The 24,717-nt window shown below is 39.5% G+C and overlaps 1 protein-coding gene across 4 annotated transcripts in view; it reads right to left on the minus strand.

The window, feature by feature from the left end:
- Nucleotides 1-9,076: 9,076 nt before the first annotated feature.
- The window catches only part of LOC137281839 (fibronectin type-III domain-containing protein 3A-like), a 150,469-nt gene continuing 134,828 nt past the window's right edge, over nucleotides 9,077-24,717 (minus strand). For all 4 annotated transcript variants that reach the window (XM_067813477.1, XM_067813476.1, XM_067813479.1 and 1 more), the window contains 10 exons: nucleotides 22,138-22,250; nucleotides 21,460-21,565; nucleotides 20,181-20,353; nucleotides 19,376-19,570; nucleotides 17,734-17,808; nucleotides 17,141-17,394; nucleotides 16,348-16,548; nucleotides 15,727-15,893; nucleotides 14,821-14,954; nucleotides 9,077-13,783 (listed from right to left, as the gene is read on the minus strand). In XM_067813477.1, coding sequence (XP_067669578.1) covers nucleotides 13,454-13,783; nucleotides 14,821-14,954; nucleotides 15,727-15,893; nucleotides 16,348-16,548; nucleotides 17,141-17,394; nucleotides 17,734-17,808; nucleotides 19,376-19,570; nucleotides 20,181-20,353; nucleotides 21,460-21,565; nucleotides 22,138-22,250 — 1,748 coding nt within the window. In that variant the 3' untranslated portion in view covers nucleotides 9,077-13,453. The remainder of the gene's footprint in view (nucleotides 13,784-14,820; nucleotides 14,955-15,726; nucleotides 15,894-16,347; nucleotides 16,549-17,140; nucleotides 17,395-17,733; nucleotides 17,809-19,375; nucleotides 19,571-20,180; nucleotides 20,354-21,459; nucleotides 21,566-22,137; nucleotides 22,251-24,717) is intronic.

The following is a 24,717-nucleotide window of genomic DNA, read 5'->3' on the forward strand; positions in this document are numbered from 1 at the left end:
TCATGACCCAGCTGTGTGACCTCATCACGGTGATGGAGAAAGTTCTTGCAAGTTTGGCACATGTGGTTGACCTCATCTTGCAAGTTTGGCACATGTGGTTGACCTCATCTTGCAAGTTTGGCACATGGGGTTGACCTCATCTTGCAAGTTTGGCACATGGGGTTGACCTCATTAGGAATGGGTCCATATTGACCTCAATTCACGCTCGTGCAGAATATTCAGATTTGATTCGGTTTTACACAAGACTATAAAAACGCTGCTTCAACTTTCAATACTATCATGTGACATGACCGATTTCATATCACTTGGAGTGATGACACAATACTCTTCAAGAAAACCCAGAATGTTACACCAATTGCATTCATTCTCGTGGGCCTTCACTGTGCGTGCCTAAATCTGTTTCACTTTTGAGTGAATTTCTATAGCCAGTAACAACTGCAAAACCACGCGTGTCCAATCACTGAAGTAAACAGTATTTTGGCAGCACCACTTGAAACGACCTGCCAACATTCTTGGATATAACAGTTGGATAATATACCAAGTGGCTGAACCCACGTGTGTCATGAATCTGCTTCAAGTCCCACACAATAATATGAATAAACACAACCCCGTACACACACTGAATACCATCTAGAGAAGTTGATGACACATTACCCACATATGCCATGAATCTACTTTAAATCCCACACAATAAACAACACAGTCCAATCATAGTGAGTACGTTTTCCGAGGTTAATAGTTTTTTTCAAACTATGCACGAAGATTGCATCAATTTAGTCTTTAGATGCACTCACATAGTCAACATGTGTGAACTGACAATACTTTGCAAGCGTCCTCGTTCTTTAACCATAAAAGTTCAGGGTGAAAGTGTGCTTTATTACACTATACATGGTGGTGATGAACTGTACCAATTCTTGTGGCAAGCAGGCATGTCACACTCTTCAAATATACATCCACCCACCCACTCCCACCCACTAATAGTTGGCCGAAATAGTGAATCAAATTTGATTTCAATCCATTGCCTTTGAAAACCTGTCTCAAAAATGCAACCTAATGTGTTCCGATTTATTATCAATAAAGGTAATAACCATTAATGTGATGCGGTTCATGTGCTTCCTTGTTTACGCACAATCTGTGCAACATTTGTTAAACAAACAGTAAGCGATCGCAAGGCCTTTTACTGCGTCCCAGAGAACCATGTGAAGGCTCTGGCAGTGGAACGACACGTGGTCAGGAGGAGATCGAATAAACACATCCGACCAGGACAGGTTCTTCCACAGCTTATGTAGCAGATAAAACCGTCCTTCGTTTGCCGAGATCTTTCCTTACACGACTTCACCAGCAACAACAGAGTGACTGGCTATATGGCGGCGGTCTGTAAATAATCGAGTCTGGACCAGACAATCCAGTGATCAACAACATGGGTATCGATCTGCGCAATTCGGAACCGATGACGTGTGTCAGCCAAGTCAGCGAGTGACCACCCGATCCCGTTAGTCGCCTCTTACGACAAGCGTAGTCACCTTTTATGGGAAGCATGGGTTGCTGAAGGCATGTTCTACCCCGGGACCTTCACGGGTCGCAACAACATAGACAGAGGCGTCGAAACAATGTTCAGTGGCCACTACAAAGTGAAGAAATGTCAAGTTCAGTAATGAGCCGCAGTTTGGTATATGTTCAGGCATCCTGACGGAAGCGCATATGTGTACACACGACGTCATGAACAGTACAGGATGTAGACAGATTTGGTGGAGAAAGTATTATGGTTTGGGCAAGCAGTGGAAGAACCGATGTTATTCACGTCCAAAGCAATCTTACGAATCAGACTTTACTGTGATTAAATCATCTGGCCTTATGTCATTCCACTTAGGAACAGTCCGAACGTGATTTCCCAAGATGACGAAGCAAGAGCTCATACACCAAGATTCACCAGAGATTTACTTGCTCAGCACAACGTTCAGGTTCTTGCATGGTCCTCCCGATCTCCCGATCTGAATACAATTGAATATTTGTGGGACAAACTTGGTCGATCTGTGCTCCTCCTCAACTGCGGACCTTAGCTGCTTTGTTTCTGATTTCTGCATGCTAAACTAAAGTCGAATTACACATCTGAGTGAAAAACATCTGCTAAAATGATAGTCAAACGAAAAAGATAACATGTTTGTATAACCAGTGGTGGCCGTCTTGAAAAATGGTGGCCACCTTGGATTTTGACTGGCCAAAGGTATTTTTTTAAACAGGGAACCGATGTTGAGCAACCATGCCAATTTTGGTGCTTATATTAACACGGGAAAATTGGACAAAGTTTTACCAAAATGTTATAACGGAATGTGTTATTGAACACTGGAAATGTACAGGGCAGTTGACCACGTTCCTCAATGTTAAACCTGTCAAGGGTCGCAGTGAAAACGAACATTGGACCAGTATCTCTAAACCTAACAGAACCAAGGTGCTGTGCATGTATCTGTCTTTACGGCTGTTTGTAGCTCCCAGTGGTCAAATCACGTGCGTGCCACGTATCCCTTCGTGGCATACTCACGACTGGCCATCGATGCCTTGGTCCATCTATACGATATAATCTGAAGTTCACAATAACAACGTTATTGTAAGATTTATCTGTGAACGCGATTAACTGCGATAGCTGGAATAGGTATATAATACGGATGACAGTCACAAATCGGGGGGTGACTGTCTAGTAAATTGTATCTATTGTACTACGTTGTGAATACTATGCTGTTTCGTAACTGTGTACAATGTAGATTGTGTGAACGCCCTCTGACTTGATGTGTAGAGTATTTAACAATGACATTACGTTGTATACTTTTGAATGTGTGTCGTGGTTAATGTAGTATGTATAACGAATCTATGTATGATGTTTGTGTTCTTTGAAAGCTGATTGATAACTACAATTGTAACATATTACTATTGAATTATCATGTAAAATCATCATGTGACTGCTGTGCAATTAAACTCATTGTTTGTTTTACTTAGGTGTTGGGGTTGGGTTGTGTGTGGGTTCGTATAGTCATACCTCTTGCCAAGCGAGCCGATTTAATACTTGTATCACGAAGTGAACGACTTGGTCAATTTTGATCTGTTATCCACCCTACTACATGATGCATAACACCACGATAATATCCATGGCCCAGATAAAGTAATCAATGTCCAAGAAAGCAGGAAGCTTCTCTGACACGTCGTGACAGTCGAACTATCAGCTGCCAATCCAGTGACATTTTTGGCACCATTATACTTCGCAACATGAGCGGTAAATACAGATTCTCACCCTTGCGTTTACTGGTATCAATTATATCTGCACTACTTGATAAAGCTACAAATATTCGAGACTTGCCAAATCACTCTTCATTATTTTCCAGTGAAAAATGTACATCTCTGCACAGGGTACTGACATTAGACTTGCAGTGCAGGGATGCCAACATGTCTCTGACGTTATGGCGTTGGGAGTCATGTGATTGTTGACGTAAGGGCATTGTACAAAATCTAGTGTCAAAACGAATATCTCCGGAGGAACACAGTTTTGAGTGATATAAACCATGCACTCTGAATTCATATTGGAATGATATGGCACATTTGATACAATATGACAAAAAAATATTAATATTGTGGTAGGGACGAGAGAGGGGAATCTTGGAGCAGCGGAACTGACAGGAACATCGGACTCTCATATTCAGATACCAAACACTGGCGACCTCGATGGTAGGGGGGCATTTTGTTGGATCTTCAACCTGTATCCCACCTCGTCTCAGACAGCAACGACCCTTGAGTACGCCGGTATGGCGGGGTCGGGTAATGGGGTGAAGTTGACAGAGGATGGAACAAAACTCGTCGCTACACTGTATGACGGAAATTATTATCATGATTATAGCCGAAATATTTTGAAGATCAACGCCTGGAATTTTGTGGGGTTTTCCTACAACAAGGACTGGGGCATCACTGACATCTTCAAGGATACTGATATAGCTATATAGTTACTGGGGTCAATATGAAGGACGTCAATGCTGTTGGTGATCGGGAGGTCGGTTGATGGGATAGGCAATTTCTTGCATGTAGTTTCTCAAGAAGGCACTTTTGAACAAAGCCCTGAATAACCCATCAGCCTGCTGTGGTCTGCGCATTTGGGACCCCAGCGTTTTAGGTGAGGTTCATATGTTTTAGATTCCTTAGAATTGTAGTTGTTGTCCCGCAGAACATATGTGAAGAGTATAATTCAGCTGAGTTTCCCTAACTTCATACTATAGCAAGTGAAGATCCAGGCTGGAATAGGTCTTCAGAAACCCATGCATGTCTTGAGACGCGACTATCAAGATCGGATGGTCAGGTTCACTTACTTTGCACGTCATTGTATCCCAGTTCCTGTCTGCTAGCTAATGGAACAACGTGGCAGTGAGTGCTAAAACGTGTGGCGCGGTTACCCCCTGCTCTTGTTGAATACCCTAAATAAACATATAAATATATAATATAAACATAACTCCATATTAACGAAAGTAAGATTTATTTCATAGCCCATTGTTACCCATCGTTATTAGTTTTGGGAATTGGTTGAAATTCCACAATTTATAATTGCTTCATTACCAACGAACAATCATTGGTTAGCGTCATATTTTAGATTTTCCAGTCAAATATTCCTTAGATGTGTTCAATAACAAGATAAAGCTTTACTCCTAAACACTAACCTTAATATAAACAGGTTTTTGCGTTTAGAAAAGTGAGTCTTTTGTTAAACAGCCGTTAGGTGATTAAATTGTAAACACCAGTACGGTTTAGAAACTAAACTACTGTTTAGCTGATAAACAAGTGTTTATAACATAAACAGCATTTAGATAGTAAACACATGACGGTGTTATTTTGGGGGAGATTTTAGTTGCACTTTCAGTACACATCCACAATATCCACTGACCAGAAATAAACGAGGATAATACTGCCAGTTCTATTGTTTATCGATGATCTCATGAGTGTTAAATAGGATAATACTGCCAGTTCCATTGTTTAACGATGATCTAATGAGTGTTACAGTTTATTGTTTATCGATGATCTAATGAGTGTTAATTAGGATGATACAGCCAGTTCTATTGTTTATCAAATGAGTGTTAAAGCTCTATTGTTTATCGATGATCTAATGAGCGTTAATTAGGATAATACTGCCAGTTCTATGGTTTATCGATGATCAAATGAAGGTTAATTTTAAAACTTGGATTCCTGATTACATCCATGTATTTTGTTCCCTAATGATCTCCAAAGAAATGGCGGCTAAGCATTGAAATTTGTTCCTGTATTGTTTTCTTTGATATAACCATCCAGGCAACACCCTGTGACCGTGTTACCCTCAATAGGCTGTGCTCACGGCATAACTGATGTACTGACATTCCAGCTATGTGACTCTGGATTGTAAAGAATCGAGTCTGGACCAGATGATCCAGTGATTGACATCATGGGCATCAATCATGCAACAGGGATAGGATGACATTTGTCAACCAGGTCATGGAACCTGACCACCCGATCCCGTTAGTGGTTTATGACAAGTATGGCTTGGTGAAGACCAGATCTAACCCAGTTCTAATGAGCCTGTGCAAAATTTGGTTTTGTTGCAATTACTTCACTCTGCGATCGTGAGCAATTCATCGTACTCAAATGAAATCAAACGGATTGTACGACTGCTAGTTTTCTTTGGTGAAGGATGTCTTGGAGGTATTTTGATGGTCTGCGAACAAAACTCCTGTGGACCAAAGTCCCTGAAACAATAAACTCAAAGAAAGATACATAATGATACAATATGGTACGTGTATGTATATATATATATATATATATATATATATATATATATATATATATATACATACATACATACATACATACATACATACATACATACATACATACATACATACATACATACATACATACATACATACAGTATGGTTCAAAATTATTGAGAATAGCTAAAGCATTTCTTATTATTAAACGAGAACAAATCAGATAAAATTGAATGTATTGTGAGAGTGAACTGACCTTTTCATGTTGTGTAGGTAACAATTTAATATTTTATCAAGTCTCCTTGAGCTTCACGGCACAGTCTAAGACGGGTAGGCATACTTCCTATCAGAGAGGTTAGTGTCTCGTGAGTTATGCTGTCCCAGTATCGGACCACTTCTCTCTTCATGTCTTCAATTTTTGTCAACCCCTTTTGATTCACACATTCCTTCATCATCCCCCAAATGTTCTCAATGGGATTTAAGTCAGGACTATATCCAGGAAATGGTAATGCAGTCACATTTTTCTCCTGAAACCACTGCTTGGCATGTTTTGCGGTGTGTTTAGGATCATTATCTTGCTGCAAAATCCAGTCATTTCCATAAAACACATGTGCACTTGGAAGGAGAAAATTATCTAATATGTTAGTGTAGCGTTGACTTGTCAGATTTCCCTCAAACACACACAGCGGGGTCGTTCCTAATAAGGATATCCCTCCCCATACATGAAACTTTGGGCTGTATTTAGGTCGTCGATACAACGGTGTTGACGCAGACTTTGTCCATATTTTCACATTATTGGGATATACCCATATTGAGCTTTCATCAGTAAAAATCACATTTTCCCAGTCAAAGTTTTCATGTGCCAAACACCACTCAACACGCCTGTCTGTATGTTCTTGTTTCATGAGAGGAGAAGGAATTCCAGTCTTTTTCTCCCATTCAAGATCAATCAAATTTCTTCTAACTGTAGATTTTGATACAACTGTTGATCCCCTTTCTATCATTTCATACCTGATGTTGGAGATGCTTGCCCTTTGCTTTTTAGACGCTAAAATTCCCAGCCGGACGCGATCTGAGAAGTCCAATTTTCTGGGTCTCCCTGCTCCTTTCTGGTGCCCAAAATCCTTTCCCTCTTTAAAATTCTTCCTAATCCTATACACAGTAGAAAGAGGAGTTCCTGTTCTCTCTGCCAATGTATTTACATCATCAATTCCTTGATTACACAACTCAAAAATCAACCTTCTTTTATCTTCAGCAGACATTGTTGACAGTGCTGAGGAAAATGACGTCTGCTACAAATTCAGGGGAGGTAACTCTAATTGTACTATACTCAGTAGGCCAAGATGAGTTACCTCCCTTATACCATTACTTAGTTTTAAGTATCAGTGAATCAGTTGAGGTGTTAGGATAGCTCAAAGTAAGAAGAAAAATTCTCAATAATTATGAACCAGACTATATATATATATATATATATATGTCCTCAGGGTTTTTTGTCGTGGAGGACTTTTGTCCACAATCATTTTGACAATATGTCTACTTTGTCCCACCCCTTTGACAGGCATTTCAGAAGTTGTAAACATGAAGGGAAAGCATGTACTATGAACAGTCTACTTCTTTATTGCAATGGGTGACCGCCTGATGTTGTGGCTGGGGCAATTGATGATATGATTTCAAATGGCTGATTTGGTAGGTGTTCAATGTTCTTTGACCCTTACGTTAATGAGACGGAGAGTTTCACCTTCGTGGGTACACAAGTCACAACTGATTTACTCGACAATATTATTGTTTCCTGTTGTTTGGGGTGGTCAGATGCTGGAGACGACTGATGTGGTACGAGGTCTTTCCTTATGAAGCGAGTTTTCAAAAACCTCAAGGTGGGACAGACATACGAATGGGTGCAGGTTTGGACTTGTTCCATGCCGATTCACTTACTGGGTGAAGGGTAGTGCTGATCATTATATCATTCAGCTAGAGTGAGCAGTAGTTGAACAGAGTGAAACCATGGCGAACGTGCTGGATTCCTGTGGTAGTTGTGAGCATGATGATTCGCCTGGTGAGAGTATAGATTACACCATGTTTGGTTCTCAATGCTTGGTTGTATTTAAAACGTATCTATTTGTCCGGGTGTGTTGGTTTCCTGGCGATACTGGTTGGGATCTTGCTGGGTGGGGTCATGATTACGAGGGCATGTGTAAAGGGATTCTGGTCACTTTTCAAAGTTTCTATAGTGACCTGAATACGCGCGCGTGCTGTAGGGATGGCTGAGCCTTGTTCTTGTATAATAACGCAAGTGTCAGCGACTTTCCAAAACCAGAAGATTGGTTTGATGGGTGAGGTGCTCAGGCCTTATTGTTCAACTGACGTTAGTTTGATTTCATTGAGGTTTCAGGACAAAGAGAGATTACGTTTCGGTAGATTACTCCTGCCTCAACTGACGTGTAGGAGACTATTTTCCAATATGCCTACATTTGTTGCCATGACATCACAGAGATCGAACTTAAATACAAAGGCCATGCTTTTAGCACCATTCTTCAATGCCTGTTTCACCAATAACCATTTCACGTGGTTCGGAGTGTAATGGGATGTGACATGAGAGATATCTTGATCCGAGTATGTCCATCTTGCGGTCTGACTGGAGCAGAAGGTTCTCAAGACTGTGGTCAATTGCAAGTAAACAGCGAGACAATCTAGACTCAAGTGGATAGCCAGTCCTCATGCGATACTATAACGTTGAGAGACTCAAGTTAAGCGTCTCAAGTGGGATATCATCAAAGGAAGCAGACCGCGAACCTGTTAATGTCCACTTACTTTCCGAAACGTATTTGCTGGCAACGATTCTTAAACATCATCCTCTTCCGATTAGACGACAGGAATCTATCCTGATGCCATGTTTAGTTTTATTTATTCCACTGAGTGATCAAATCTATGCAGAATGTGGCTAAACTAAAGCAGCACGTTATGATTTGATTCGGTTTGTTGTTTAATGCAGCAATATTCCAATTAAACAGAGGTGATCTGTGAATAATCCGAGTCTGGACCACACAATCCAGTGATCAGGCTCATGACCATCGATCTACGCAACTGAGATATGTTGACATGTGGCATCCAAGTCAGCGAGTCTGACGATCCGATCCTACTAGTCGATTATCACAAGAAGCATGGGTGTCTGAAGACTGACTCAAACTCTGATCTCAACAAGTCAGCATATGATGAATGAATGCTAACTCTAGCATCATTGTCATGGGCACCTTGGCCGTCTTTTCCACCACTACACCATCTTTGCGAAAAAAACCAAAATCAACAAAATACAACTTTCTTCTTTTTTATTGATAGAATATATATATTTACTTATGACCCAACATCACAGAATAAATATAGTGACTATTTTGAGGACTACATTGTTAATTGACAGTTCAATAGTTTATACCATAAATTACACCATTGCATTTAGGAGTTCTCAAAATAGTGTAAATGAAATTGTAACCAAATGGAGTCACTCAATTGTAATTCATTTTGGCCCATACAGCAGTTTACCCTGCAAAACACTGCTATCATTCCTTAAGCAGCTTATGCAGTGCTAACAGAAATGTTATGTAGATCTACCTGTAATATGTATCTGCACAAGCTTCTGACAATCATCAATATGACAACAGCCCAATCACATTCTACCACATTTCAGGGATGTTTGTATTGGTGTTACATGCTGAGCGATATATTTTAGATCAGAATAACCACAGTCACTTTGCAGGGTAAAATCCACTAAAATTATCAATGAGCAAACCCTTTTAACTGTATATACAAAGGGTAATTTAAAACTCAATGGTATGCCATCCCCTGGTTTATAACACAACATACTAGTTTATACCAGCAACAGTGAATTCTCATTTGCAAACCATCAGGGTTTGGCTTCAGGGGAAGAAACTGGTGATGAGGAAGAAGATTGCACAAACAAAGAGACTATTTGGGTGCAAAGTAGCACCAAGTTGCTTGCCTACACCTTAAATGGAGTACATAAAACTGGTCCTTTGTACAAAACATTTCCACAATTTTCTGCATGGCCTCCTCAACAATTTTTTAACTGCTGCAAAATGGGAGAAGTAGTTTGGGTAAAATTGTGGAAATGTTAGAATTAAAAATGAAACATAAAAAAACAAGGAATACTAATGCCCATAGCAATGGGATGGAACTGATGCTTGCCATTTTTGTTCAGGTAACCACAGCCAGTGATGAGACTAACCACTAATGCAGTGTTACATGTACACTATAGGATCACTTGAATCAGGCATGTTTGCCCACATCTCTAAGTGACCAAAACCTAGCCCACTTATTGGTGTGAATGAGTCCATTTAATGCTGTCTGACCATTATTTAGAACAGTCCTTTAAATAACAGTTCAGAATCATAATTTACAATCAACGGATATCGGCTTGTCAAGGTTACTGACCAATTCCAGAACTCAGCATCGTCTTTCTTCCAAGTAAGGGCCATAACTCCCCAAAACCCTCAATGTTCCACCACTCTGCAGAACTCCGATTTGGGGACAACATCCAAAACAGTCTACTTTGACAAGTGATCTACAAGAGAACTGTTTCTGACAGGGTATTGTAATATGAATGTAACTCTTAAATCATTTGAAACTAGTCCTTTGAGAATCTAAGTCTAAGACTGAGAAATTCTGTGTCGGGTCTTGGTAACGAGGCAATCAACATTAGCAGAAATCACCATGTGTGCATTGATGTGTGCATCTGAAATGTTTATTCTTCATAATCTAAACAAACTAACAATATCATAGTAAATACAATTCTCACTATAAGACTGTTAAATGAACAAATTGCTTAAGATGCAGGTAAAAATACAATATATATGGCATTTACAAAATAATAATACACATAAGCCTTAAACAGCAAGGAAATACATGCCAGTGAACCTGCTGGTTTACGTAAGCTGCTTGTTTGAACAATCCAGCTTTGAATGTTCAGTAGAATGGGAAGCTTAGTATTTTGACAATTTCATGACTAGATTCAGATCTGGTAAATCAGTTTCGTCAATCACATCTGATGGGTTTGGTCAGTCTTCTTTGGTCACAATAAAGGAGAGATATCTTTGATCAACATCCTAAATGATGAAGGTTTGATATTCCTTGCATAAAGACTTAGTTCAACAATGGAAATACCAGCAAGTGTGATATCACTTCAATGGCAAGGCATGCAAAAGACTAACGTAAGTACATAACAAATAGTCACAGAATATGGAAGTATAGTGCAGGATAGTTAACAAAACTCACTATGAGAATGTATCACCATGTGTTTAATGATAAAAAGTAATATCAGTGATTATATACAATTGCCATGCCCTAAGGAAAGCATGAGATGACACTATGAACTGATAATTTACAACATAATATCACAATAATTTAACACAATTGCTGCATTGTTAAAAGAGATTCATCCATTAAAACACCAGTCTAGGAGATGGCATACCCGGTTTGAAGTGTCTAAAAATTCCTGTACTCCCTCTCCACCAAATATGATTTCCACAAGCCTACCTCTTCAGTCACTGGTTCATAGCGAAAATTCATTTGTCATTTTTTCATATTATTTGTGTTCTCACAATTAATCACATTCCCGTGAGAAACACAATTCATTCCATTTCTTTACATGACTTTACAGGAATGACACTAACATGAAAAAAACACCAAACAAAATGCTGATGAGTTCCAGCTGTGTGTGTATAAATCCTTGGTCCCTAATGAAAGTGACTGGTGAGTTTTAAGTCATAAATCCGCACCTCACTAACCACTGACTGAAGAGGAAACCTTGCGACAGAAACCCTGGACTTTGTTAAGCTTGATAAGTAGATTCTTCCATGGCATAATGGAACCCTCCTCTTGATGATGGATCAAATGTCAGATCACCATGGTAACAGTTCCTGTCAGACAACAGTGATATATTGTTAACAAGATGTCGCATGCACCTTTCCAATCAACCTTGTTGGGGAATTAGAACGGTGCATGCTAGATTGTTAACCAGCTGTCATGCTGACGTAGGGACCTGGTTTAAGCAGTTTGCATTATTAAAATTCAACAAGGAAAATACCAATAAAGCTATACAAGTCTACGTTAAAATAAAACAAGAACCTAGTGGAGACACAGACTTTATACCCACAGATATTAAGCATAAAATATCAACTGTGTCACTTGATGTAGCTACACAATGCCTTCAGGACTGAACAGCCCAAACAGAGCTTCTACCCATGTCGCTGTGACCCGGTCAATGACCTTGCCTCATGGGTGACCTGCGTCTGCTTGACCTGTCCACCACCGGTCAACGATCCAATGCCTACTCACCCAAGGTCGGAGCCTTCATCTTATGGTATGACTTGTATTTTCAGCTACAGAAATAGTACAGCACCATTTGAACACATCCAATGCTTTGCAAACTTGTGAGAACATTGAGATGTTTTTGACAGATTTTTTTCTTGTGAATTAAGCAATTAGACCGATGAGTCTCGCTGATACACATACACACATAACATACGTACGTACATACATACAATTATAGTTTAGAATGAAAATAAGTATTTGTCAATCTGTACAATAACGGCAGCCATATTTTGGGGCTCGGACCACCATATAACAAGAATATTAGAATGACTAGCTTGTGAACACATCTTCTCTCTAACAAGTGAGTAGGTCAAAAATAAAATTACTTGTTTGGATAATATACATTGTACACATATGTGTAGGAAAGATACCCCCCATCACACAATACAAGCAGATGAAAACAGGAATCGGGGAAAATTATCTTGGCATCTCTAATTATGTACATAAAAATCCATTCTACCTCATGTGTAACTTTTGATGAAATGTAAATGCAGATCGGTTTAACACCATGCAGTTCTCAACAACAAAAACAATTAGAATATAGCAGTTGACCACTGAGGATTCTCTGTCATCTATAACATCTTCAATGTCATGGAAGAAATTCCTTTTTCCCCAGATACGCAAAGCAGCTTCAGGTCCAAGTTTCAGACCAGCAAATGTCACAAGTCAGCCGACATACAGTCAAAAATTAACAACATTGAATGACCGAACGACAAAGTCTTGAAACAATTTGTCCTCAAGATTAGGCTGTTCATGCCACAGCAGTCCAAACGCTACCACTATTGTGAAGCTTTTTGGACTTTAGTTTAAGCACTTGAGCAGCTGGGAGGGACAACAACCCATGATATTATACACAGTATTTCTTTCCACAATCGTCATTTCACCTCTCAGCTCTGTCAGAGCAAGCCGTGTCAACTGACACACACATTTTGGACCCTTCATTCTAGGAGCACATCTCAAATCTAAGCAAATTGCCTGTAATGTTGTAAGTTATGCAACAGGTATGATCTTAAGTGGCATGATCGAAGGATTATCTTCATCTTGGGAGTTGCCATGGCAATGGTACTGATACCTTCTACCGATATTTTTCCTTTCAACCACTTGAGGAAAACAACAAGAATTTACACTTCCGACTTTCTTTACTCTGTTAGCACTAAACTTGAAGCAAATTCTTTTCAGTGAAGTGTGATGAACTTCTGTGAAACAGTCGGGTTTTAGGGTTTCCTAGGATGCCTGCCCTTGGCTGTTCCTTTGGGATCCTCTCGTAATCTACCATAGCCTCTTCATGTGATTCACAACAAGCATCAACGGCTCGAATGCCTCATGTTTATCACTTGCTGTGTCACAAAGGCAATGACGAAGGCTACGATCACAAAGCCTACAAAAATAATGGTTGCCCATTGCTGGTCAGTTAGTGGCTTTGGCTCGGCTAGTTTGCTGTTGTTCTCGACTCTAGTTGTGGCCTGTTTGGTGGGCTGGGGGCTGAGAGTGGAGAAGCCCCTGCCTTGACTAAATGCACCCATTATGTCTCCAAGTCCACTGTCACACTGTCGAATAGCACACACACGCACATGGTAATCCGATTTTGGCTGCAAGTTTTCTAGCATGAACTGTGTGTTTGGTCCCCGGTATACCTGAAACAAAATCTCACATTTACAATTCCTGACAATCTACATTTGCACTTTGTGCAGTACATGTTATCATGCATCAAACAGAAATTTATTTAGACATGTTCAAGCCAACATTCGACAGAGCAGCTGCATCAAATGTCAAAAAAAGTATTAAACTTGAATAAAAACCTTCTCAATTCATGACTTCTTTGATGGACAGTTTCTAAATTCATGTCATGAAGATACGAGGTCAAGGTCTGGAAGACATTTGAAATTTGTTGAAGAGTTATCTCCCTTGCACAAAGTCCCTCAATTTGTTTAGAACAAACCACCACCAGAGGCCACTATAACCAGCATGAACGTGTGCTTGTCTGATGCAATATTGACATGAGTCTTTAAATATGGGAACATAGTTGTACTTTCCTTTCAAGAAATGTATATCTCAGTAGGAGGACCAGCCTGTTATACTGAACCTAAAACACATGTACCCAATTCAGCCCATGTGGCAAGTCAAGATTCAGGGTCTTAATACTTGTGGTGACAGCACAAGCAAGGAATGAGCTTCTTATTATCAGCAAATCGTTAGGTGTCATAATGTTTAGTATTAGAACATGGTTAACCTTCTTCCCAACCATCCAAGACAGCCCAGTCCTCTGCCTTCTGTGTCCCTCAAATATTCAGACGTGTGATTGCATTAAATACATGGTGACTTACAAAATGGGTATCTTCTTCAGATGTTTCAAGGTTACTCTGGTAAGGACAGTCAGTGATTTCTAAAACTTAACTTCTAGATAATATCATGGCTGAGGAATTGTTTGACCATCACACTATGGCTGGTCCATATTTTCTATTCAGGTACCCCACCATAAACTCTGAACTATGCTTAAACTTTCAAAGTCAATACAGCCTTTTAATCATGAAAGAATAACATATTACAATTGTTTAATCTATTTGTGACTTGATACTGAGACAGGTACCCAGGTCCATCCTTACCTACCTGTCCAGGGTATCTGTGTTACCCATCCCAGTCCTACACCACCCCAGACTGTCCCCATCCTCACCTGTTTGTACTCGTGGTCATGGCTGTCCACCCTCTGTAGCTGCAGGAGATACACGATGGTGTCACTGCCCATCTGTCGGCAACTCTGCCACTCTACAACACAGCTGGTCAGACTCAACTTGCTCACTGACGGTGCTACAACAGACAACAGAGGATATTCATATAATATACTACACAAAGTTCGGAACATGTAATGAAGTAAGCCATTTTCTACATGTTACACATCAGCAATATTCCTGTAATATAGTGGCGGACATCCGAAAATGGATGCTTGTGCTTTGGTGGGAAATTGAATTTGCGCTCTTTGACTTGGCAAGTGAAGCCTTCTGCACCAGACTCCCAATAATAAAAGCCAACTCAACTAATAATTCAGCAAATTACAGCGTTTTGTTGGCACAAGGGATTTTATTAATAACTAACATTTAGTGTTTGAGAAAGAGGGTATTATGCCATAAATAGAGCCGGAAAGAATTCCTGCAAGATTCCATCATTTGATATTTGCAAACGGCTAAAATTCCAGCCATAAAGCCATAGCAATCTGTAAATAATCAAGTCTGTACCAGACTATCCAGTGATCAACAGCATGAGCATCGATCTACACAGCTGGGATACGATGATGTGTCAACCAAGTAAACGAACCTGACCACCCAATCCTGTTAGTTGCCTCTGACGACAAGCTAGGGTTGCTGAAGATCAATTCTAACCCAGATCTTCATAGATGGGAAGACCTCACCTGAATGTATTTGACACTTGTAGACCAAGTTTATCAGATTTTGCTGACCAGAAAATAAATGCTGGCTAATACATGAGAAACTTACTTTTGTTTTCAACCACTGACATAAAGAAGAATGACACAGTAGAGTAATTCTGGTGGTAAGACTAATGACAGAAGTATTCATGATCTTACTTTGCATTGCAGGCGGGGGTGCTTTTGTTGTGGAGAATGTGTACGTGTCCGAGCAGGGTCCCTGGCCAGCTTCATTGCAAGCATAGATGCGGAACTCGTAGCTTGTTAGCTCTGTCAGACGATTTACTTTATGGTTGTGAGCAGGACCACTGTATACTGTTTGAAAACTGAAAAACAAGAAAATATTTCAGAATTTATGAGAGTGAGTGAGTAAGCAGTTTGGTTTTACATTGTTTGTCACAATATTACAGAAATATCATGGCAAGGGACACCAGACACTGGCTTCACACATGTGGTGATGATTTTGATATACATGTTATCTCTCTCCACTTTCTAACTGGTCATGTAGGCATATTGTGTCCATCCATTTCTATTCTGAGGTGGACTGTAGGAGTACAAAGCGTGTCACACCACACATATAAATATTCTGAGCCTGTTACTACAAAATTATTACAGGAGAAAATTATCACAGGATATTTAAATAACACACATATCCACGCAACTAGTACATGCTCAAGCCTCTTAAACTAGTGGTCTTTTCATCTTGTCCAGTTATCAGTAGCTCTGGTTGGTATACCATAACGTGCTAACGTATCCCTGATGATCGCATCTGCTACCAACCTTCCATCGTCTTTCTCCATCTCCAGATGATAAGTGATCATATCTGGATTTCGACCGTCACCCCACTTCAGCTTGAGACTGTTGGGCGCGACATTGACACACTCAATCTTTGGGGGATTTGGAGGCAAAGCTTTAGTGGTTACTTTAACCGGGGTGCTGAAAGCTCCGACACCAATGCTGTTGACGGCCTGGATGCGGATTCTGAAATATTGGTCAAATTGTACTGATAACTGATAACCTCAGGAATTAACATTGATATCACAGAGGTGTATGACGCATTAGCGAATAAGAACGCTCAGATGAAATTATCATGAAAATAGACATTCTAAGTAAGATGTGGGACAGAAAAATCTATGCAGCAGTAACGTTTGTTTCATGCTGCACTGAGCAATACTCCAGCTGTATAGTTACAGTCTGCATATAATAGTGTCTGGACCAGACAGTCCAGTGATCTGCAGAATGGCACTGATCCACTTGATTGGGTATACAAAGACATGGTCAAAGCCTGCCAGTTATTCACCTCTTACGACAAGCATGGGTTGCTGAAGAACAATTCTGAAGATCAGCATCTTCATATAAAAGACCGCAGCTTTATGTATGTGACAGTAGTATACAAGGTTTACTGTCAAGCTGATCGTGTAACGAATCCTGGCCAATACAGGAAAAATTCCTTTCGTAATGAAGTCTGGACCAGACAATCCAGTGATCAATAGCATGAGCATCAATCTGTGCGATTGGAAAACTATGACATGTGTGTCTTAAACTTTTGCTGTTCAGTATATCTGAAACTCACCTGTAGGTGGTCTCTGGAAGGAGGTCTTCAATTGTGTATTCTGTGACGGGCTCAATGGAGAGGAGCTGTTTTTCACCAATGTCAATGTTGTATGAGATGATGTCACTGCCGTTATTATGGGGTTCCCTCCACATCAGCATGATCGACGTGGCTGTGATGTGAGGTTTGATTGCAACAATGGACGCTGGACTAGACGGAGGTGTGACACAGGAGGACGAGGAGGAGTAGAGCCCGGAACCAGCACTGTTGATTGCCTGGTGGAACAATAGCCCAAAATTATATCATGAGCATCCTAACAGGGGGCTATCATTTTGGTTAGTGTTTATAAGAACCTACTGGCAAACACCCACTGGCACTTGACACTGTCAGCAAAGGGACATTTTGTTTGGTCATTGATATCTTAAGAGCCATAAAATTCAGAGCTGATAACAGAGATGAGTTTGGGATATCCCAGGGGAATGGGTATTTATCTTACCAACGTGAAACAATGGGAACAAAACACACTGGAATAATTGCAGGTGGACTCTTACAGGTATTATTATCATTCTCTAATATCTTCACAGATGATCAGTGTATTATATACAACAACTCACCTGAACTCTGAAGGAATACAGTGTTGCTGGAGTGAGACCCTTCACCTCATAACTCAAATTTGGACCCAAGTATAACTGCAACACAAAATATAACATAAACACACGAACAGTTCAGGGTGGGTTCAGCTTAATGCCACCCTGACAAATATTCTGGTAGTATGACTAAATGACTATCTCTTTGGTGAAAATCAAAAGCATGCGTATAGTGTTGTAGTTGACAAACCAAGCAATGAAACTTGGGCGAACCAGGATTTGAACCCAGAACCCACTCAACAGAAAAGAGTCAGTGCATGAACAGTTTGGTAATAAATTAATGCCTCGCAAAGGATATTTACATTCACTTTTAACATATTCCTGCAAGGATCGACAGTTATTTCAACAGAATAATTGGATAAATAAAATGTTGACCAGTTAACATTTTTTTTACCAAATAAGGTGATATTTTTTCAATATTTTTAATAGTCACCTAGTAAAAATGTTAATTAGTTTAGAATATCTTGAGAGCCTGATTATATTATGTCATGTATCAGGGTTATCTCCCTTCGTCTGCACACTATGTAACGAAGGGAAAGTCAGTAAGTATCAAAATAACGTCACATAGGCATTGTTTCAACTATACAGCGACGACACCAAGTTTACACATGGAGATATATTTATAATTATACTAACTTACATTCAAAAACAAATGTTCATGTACACAACAAATTTCATGTTAAAAATCACAATAATACCTATTTACATATAAGAACAAAGGGTGTAACAACGTATAAGAAAAAAGGCTGTAACAACATTATTTACAACCTAAAAATAGGCCTAACAACACTATCTACAATTTCCAATACTGACCACAAGCCCATTAAAGAATAATCTAATATTGGGAATGTATTTCATAAATGTTAAAGTCTTTGATATACTGTTGCTTTAAGTCGAAATAATCAAGTATAGATCACACAAACACAGTAATGAACAAACATAAACTCATTTGGTAGGAGGGTGTGTCATACGCATTGTTTCAGCAGGTGATTATTCTTTGTAATGGCCTTACATAGTCACCATGTCCTGGATGGACAAGAATGGAGGAAGGGCATTGCTCATTATGGCCAGTTTGGAATGCTGTTGGGAAACAATGGTAGATGTGTGACTTGGTGCAACCCATAAATCCTAGTTTCATGCTGCAAGACAAGTATGGTCTACTGGGGACCTACCATCAAGGGAATATGTGTGACACACAACATGTTGCCACTACACATTGTACTCATCCAAATTTCATGACAGCTGGCAAACTACGGGAGACTTGCCATAAAGGTAGTTTGTCAATGTACCAAGCATTGCAGTGCATTCAGATTGTGATCCAATGTAACATGTTATGTTTAAGATCACAATTTCTCAGTACATTCAAGAACTTTTCAGGTTCAGTCCCTTCCGAAATTTAAACAAAGACTTTGTGAAGTCATCAGTCTAACAAATCAGCACAGCTGCTTTCAAAGTATTCCTGTGGCAGAATATGAGGCACTTTACAGGTGTTGATAGTGATTTTTTTCTGCCCCCTTTCCCCATTCAGACAAAATAGACTATGATACTCCTCCTTATGACATTCTGCTATGTTTCTTGTCTCGATGATGTTCACAACACTCTACTGTACCTGAGAGAACTCATTGTTGTCAGCTCGCTGCTGCCACTCAAGTCTATACTCTGAAATCATAGCACCGTTGTTGAAGGGCTCCTCCCACGAGATTATTGCACTGTGTGGTGAGCGACAGTTCACCTGGGGTGCCTTGGGCGGGTCGGGGACTCCCGCACCACTCACCACCTCCAAGGGGTCGGACCATGGTCCTCCCTGAAAATAACAAGCGAAAATACACCACACTGATCTTGTACGACCTAGACAAAGTAGTTTGTTGGGCTTTACACCTTTGGCAGTTCTCAGCAATATCACAGCACAGGACACCAGAAATGACCTTGAAAACATGGATCCAAGGGTCAGTCCCAGCTGGTCTGATGATGCTTGACAAGTGAATGCTTCTACAACTAAGCTATACTACTGTCCCTCAAACCTAGGAATAAGATGTTTGGTTGAACCACAAATTAATTTTGATAATCCAGCTGATGCCTGAACCTCTGTAAGACTGCCAGGCTACATGCAAAATATTTTCCACCTGCGTGTTCTGCATGCAAAGCATTTTGAATTCTGTAGACAAAAAACTCAAAACATATTTTCTCCAGGGAAACGCCAAAAATAAAATAAAGTTTCTCTCAGCTAATCTGACTTGAGAATGATGACAACATGCCCTGAAATGCAAGGAAAGGTCATCTAAATTCTAAATTTTACAAAAGACCCCATCACTCTCTGGTGCAAGTACCTGCAGTGCATGGCCATGCAAGATTCACAAGGCTATGAGTTTCAGAAACCCAAAGCTTTTTTTCTTACTGCGAACACAGTTACTTACCCCTGCCCTATTGAAAGCTCTGACTTGAAAGAGATATGGTCTTCCTGGGGACAACCCTGCCACAATGCAGTCTAAATCATGTCCGCGGTACACCTCCCTCGTCGTGTTATCCGGTGTGATCATTTGAGCTGCATATGACGTCACAGATGAGCCACCATCATAGCTAGGATAACCTTCAAACAGAGACACATGCAATCAGCAGCCATGCCATGGACATTAGACAGCAAGTCTGATTTACTGTTTACTGCAACTATGAAAAGTAATTGAGAGGGAAGTGAAAATGTGTTGTTAGATATTTACAATTTTGGTCAAACCCATGAGGACAGGTACTATCAGTACTAAAGGAGGGAGGCAGTGTTGGGCAGGGGTGTGGGGTGTGGGGTGTGGGGTGTAAGACCACATTTATGGACTTGTGAAGAATTATTGATTATAATTGAAATACATATCTTTTAATGTAATCAACAATTTAAAGGGTTATTCCAACAGGTTTTTTCGAATTAATGTATAAGTAATTATTTTATTTGTTTATACAACAAACATTTAACAGTATATCTTCTTATTTTCACAACAGATCTCAAATTTAATCCTCGACAGATTACAGTACTATTTAGTGATGAATACGAAACTATGACTATGAAGCACATAGCTCTTCACTGTTGAGTGCACGTTTGTGAATATTCTTCAGATTAAATGGTTAGTGTACTTCATTCAAGTGTGTTAACCTAAAACAACAAAATTCTGATAAATAAAAAGACACATTTTTTAAATTGTAATCATTCCTTGGATAGATCTTAGATTATTTTCTATTATCGTAACTCTTCTAGGCATCACGGTAAGCTTGGCACTGAACCCATGATTGAGAAAATTAACTGTGACATGTTCGATGATTAGGTTTAGTTTGTTGTTGTAGGCCACATGAAGCAATATTCCAGCTGTGTGTAAATGATCAATTCTGGACCAGACAATCCAGTGATCTACAGTATGAGCATCCCTTTAATTAGTAAATGTGAAATAATTAAAAGGCTCCGAGCGTCATTATGCCCACTATCACAAGGAATATACACTGAAAACATTCTGTCATTAACAGAAAGCATTGCAGATTATATACAAGAACCCATCTGTCAAGGAACGATGATGATCTATGAATTTCATAAGTAATATTGAGTGAAAAAAAATAGAAAAATAAATCTTGTTTCAAGTAAACAATTATGTGTAGAGAGATAAACAACTTCTGTTGTTACTGAAACACTGAGGAGAATATGATGTCTACAGGACTTACTCCATCGGAGATGCAAGGATGTTGCTTTTGGTTTGCCCTGCAGTTTCGGAGGGTGACACTGTCCTGGACATACTGGTTGCGTTACTGCCACGCAACAGTCGGAAAACTGAAATATGAAAAAAAAATCATTTTTGATAAATTTGATCTTTGCAGAACAACAAAAGAAATGCAAGTTTTGAAAAAATGAAATATCAATTTGTCTATGAATAAATACATCATTCTTGAAAACTTCAAAATTTAACTTCAACTATTTTTGTCCAGTATATTTGACAAAACAACATTGTTCAGTATATTTTTTAAACATCGCTGAAGAGCATTAAATTATTACACAAAGTTTTCCAGTCACTTTCTGTCAAGATGACAAATTTTTTTTCAACGTAAGGTATGATATAAATTCAAACTTTATGCAACAATTCTTACCAGAAAGGCTAATTTACAATTGTCTTTATCTTATACTGTCTCGGGAAGAGGATGAGTGAGTGAGTATGGTTTTACGCTGATTTTTAATAACATTGAAGCAATATCACAGCAGTGATGGGCTTCAAATATTGTACCGATGTGGGGAATCAAACCCAGGTCTTGGGTGTGACTATGCCAACACTAACCACTGGGCTAACCCTTCTCAGAACAAGAACAACTGAAACATATCAACAGCATCTGACTAAAATTAGATCTTACCTCACTCCTGCCCCCCAAACTGTAGCATGCGACCCTCACGCGATATGTGTGGCCAGGGATGAGGTGGTCAAACATCTGCTCCCTTTCTGACCCCTCGTAGACTATGTCATAACCTGAAAACAATAAACCATCATCAAACTAGTATCTAACATAAGTAGCAGGTGAGGTTTGACAGTACTTTTAGCAGTATTCCAGCATCATCAGGGCGGGGACACCAGACATGGGCTTCACACATTGTACCCATGTGGGGTATTGAACCTGGGTGTTCAGAGGACGAGCAAATGCTTCAACCATTTGGCTACCCCACTGCCCCTAACAAAGACAAATTATAATTCAGATATCTTAAGATATTTATAACAAAATTCAAGAAAATCACATTACAACTTTAACAAACGTGAATGATATTGATGATAAGAAGTTTTTAATGCATACAACTATTTGCTGAAGTGTTTATGAGAGATTCCAGTCTAATAACTAGTTTCTACAGTTGGCTAAGAACAGTTCTTGTTTCTAATGTTGAACAAAGGCGATGGGAATAACGAGAAGTGGGTTATATATACTACACTCACAGTACAAAGGATGGATACACCAAGGACAAGCTCATAGACTTCATGCATAACACACTCCTCCATGGTGCGTAAAGCATATATTTATCTTGTAGATTCTCATCCAAGATTACTCCTGAATGGCATCATTATACAAAGCTGATAAACACCCTGGGCCATTCATAACTAAGCTATGTTTTCAAATCATTTCAGTGGAGTGGTGTTAAAAATTGCTATCCAATCTAAATCACTCTCATAAGCTAGAAAAGGTCAGTGCTAGGATAGAGACAAGATTGTTCTTGTTTAAAACTGCACTCAGCAATTTTCAAGCTAGATGATGGCAGTCGGTAAAAAAATTACCTTGAGCCAGACAATCCAGTGATTGACAATATATTCTGAAAAGATCTTCATGACTTGAATGACATATGATGACATAACTTTAGAAAAGAAGCTAGAGATGAATGAGGTCTGGGTATTTATCAAAATAAAATGTTTAATACTTTTATTATTTATTTAATACAGGATATTTATATATCCATGCAGTTAGTACAAGCTCAAGGCGCTGGTATTGCTTTCCTTGGATGATGATTAAGGATGACAGATTCAGTGACTCACAAGCCTTACTCATAACAGGAAAATGAACTGATGATGTCAGTATATCTCTATACCGCTAGCACAATATATTTATCTTGCCTAACACATAAATGTCTTTTTCTGATTGGCTAAGTGTTCTTCTGTTGCTTTCAATGTATGTCACTTTCAAGCATGGTACATTTCAGTATTCTCCGCTGCCAATGGCAGGTAATTCAGGACTTCATGGCAGTGCTTCTTAATCTCAAATACCAGTGTATAATTACTGATGTTTTGCTAATACAAATCAATGGAATGGAGGTAACTTCAAATCTGTTTTTCTTGGGTTGTCTGCAAAATCTTGCGATGGGTACATAAAGAACTGCTCGCATTCAATAAATAGATTTTGATAAAACATTCGAATGTAGTCCATATGAAAGTTAAGAAGGGAAATTACACCACAGCAACTTTACGAAGACAATACCTGTAGGATAAAACGCAAGATGCAAGATTCGAGTCGTTTGAGTCACACAGGTTGGGTGAATTGTACGATCCAATGTCCATGCTTCAAACAGTTAAAATGGACATTGAGGTGTTTGGTAAGATAAACAGGCTGTTCACTGGTCCCTTAGGGCCATGGCTTGACATCAACCCATGCTCCCTCATGACCACTGAACATCTTATAACATACTCCTGTCAGTAAGCCAAAGAAGGACTGGGCAACCCATCTATGATGATCTATGGATTACGATAGCAACCTAGGGATCCGCTGTACAAAGAAACCAAAGAGATACTCCTGTTGTAAGTCCATGTTAAGGTACAGAAGTCACAATCCAAGGTCCCTGTCCACAAGGCGATCTTAGCACTAAGGGGATCAAATACTTTATCATCAGCGAATACTTTAGCATCAGTCAGAGTGCAATGAGAGGTTTATGGAACAAGACCATGGCCAACAGTGAGTGATTGTGCCCAGATGGCAAAGATCACCGCAAATCACTGGTTTGTCTGACCTCAGTTTTTACAGGCCACCTTAACGTAGCCAGTATATTGCAGGATAAGACAGCATGGACACATTGACATATATAACTAATTGAACACAAAGACTGCATCTGGGAGCCATGCACCATCAACACTTTACCTCCTCCTTATAGTAAGCAACGCAAAAGTGCATCGAAAAAATTAGTAATTTGCGAAAAACATTTCTTTTTTCATCCAATGCATACGTTTTCAGTTCTACTGAACCACAGTGAGAGCTGTAGCTGAATGCATAAATATTTCATGCATAAAAGGCATTCCTCATACTCCAACAAACATAAATTATTAATTGCTGATGAACAGCACAATCAATCTGAGAATGCATGCAGTCATGGGATTAAACGAGAAAAATATTGATATTTGGATAAATCGGTTACATGTTCTATTATCCCTGAAAGGGTTTGCATCCCCGTGGGGAAAGTGGTCCTGC

Source organism: Haliotis asinina, chromosome 4 (assembly GCF_037392515.1).
Source record: "Haliotis asinina isolate JCU_RB_2024 chromosome 4, JCU_Hal_asi_v2, whole genome shotgun sequence".
In the NCBI taxonomy this organism is placed as follows: domain Eukaryota; kingdom Metazoa; phylum Mollusca; class Gastropoda; order Lepetellida; family Haliotidae; genus Haliotis; species Haliotis asinina.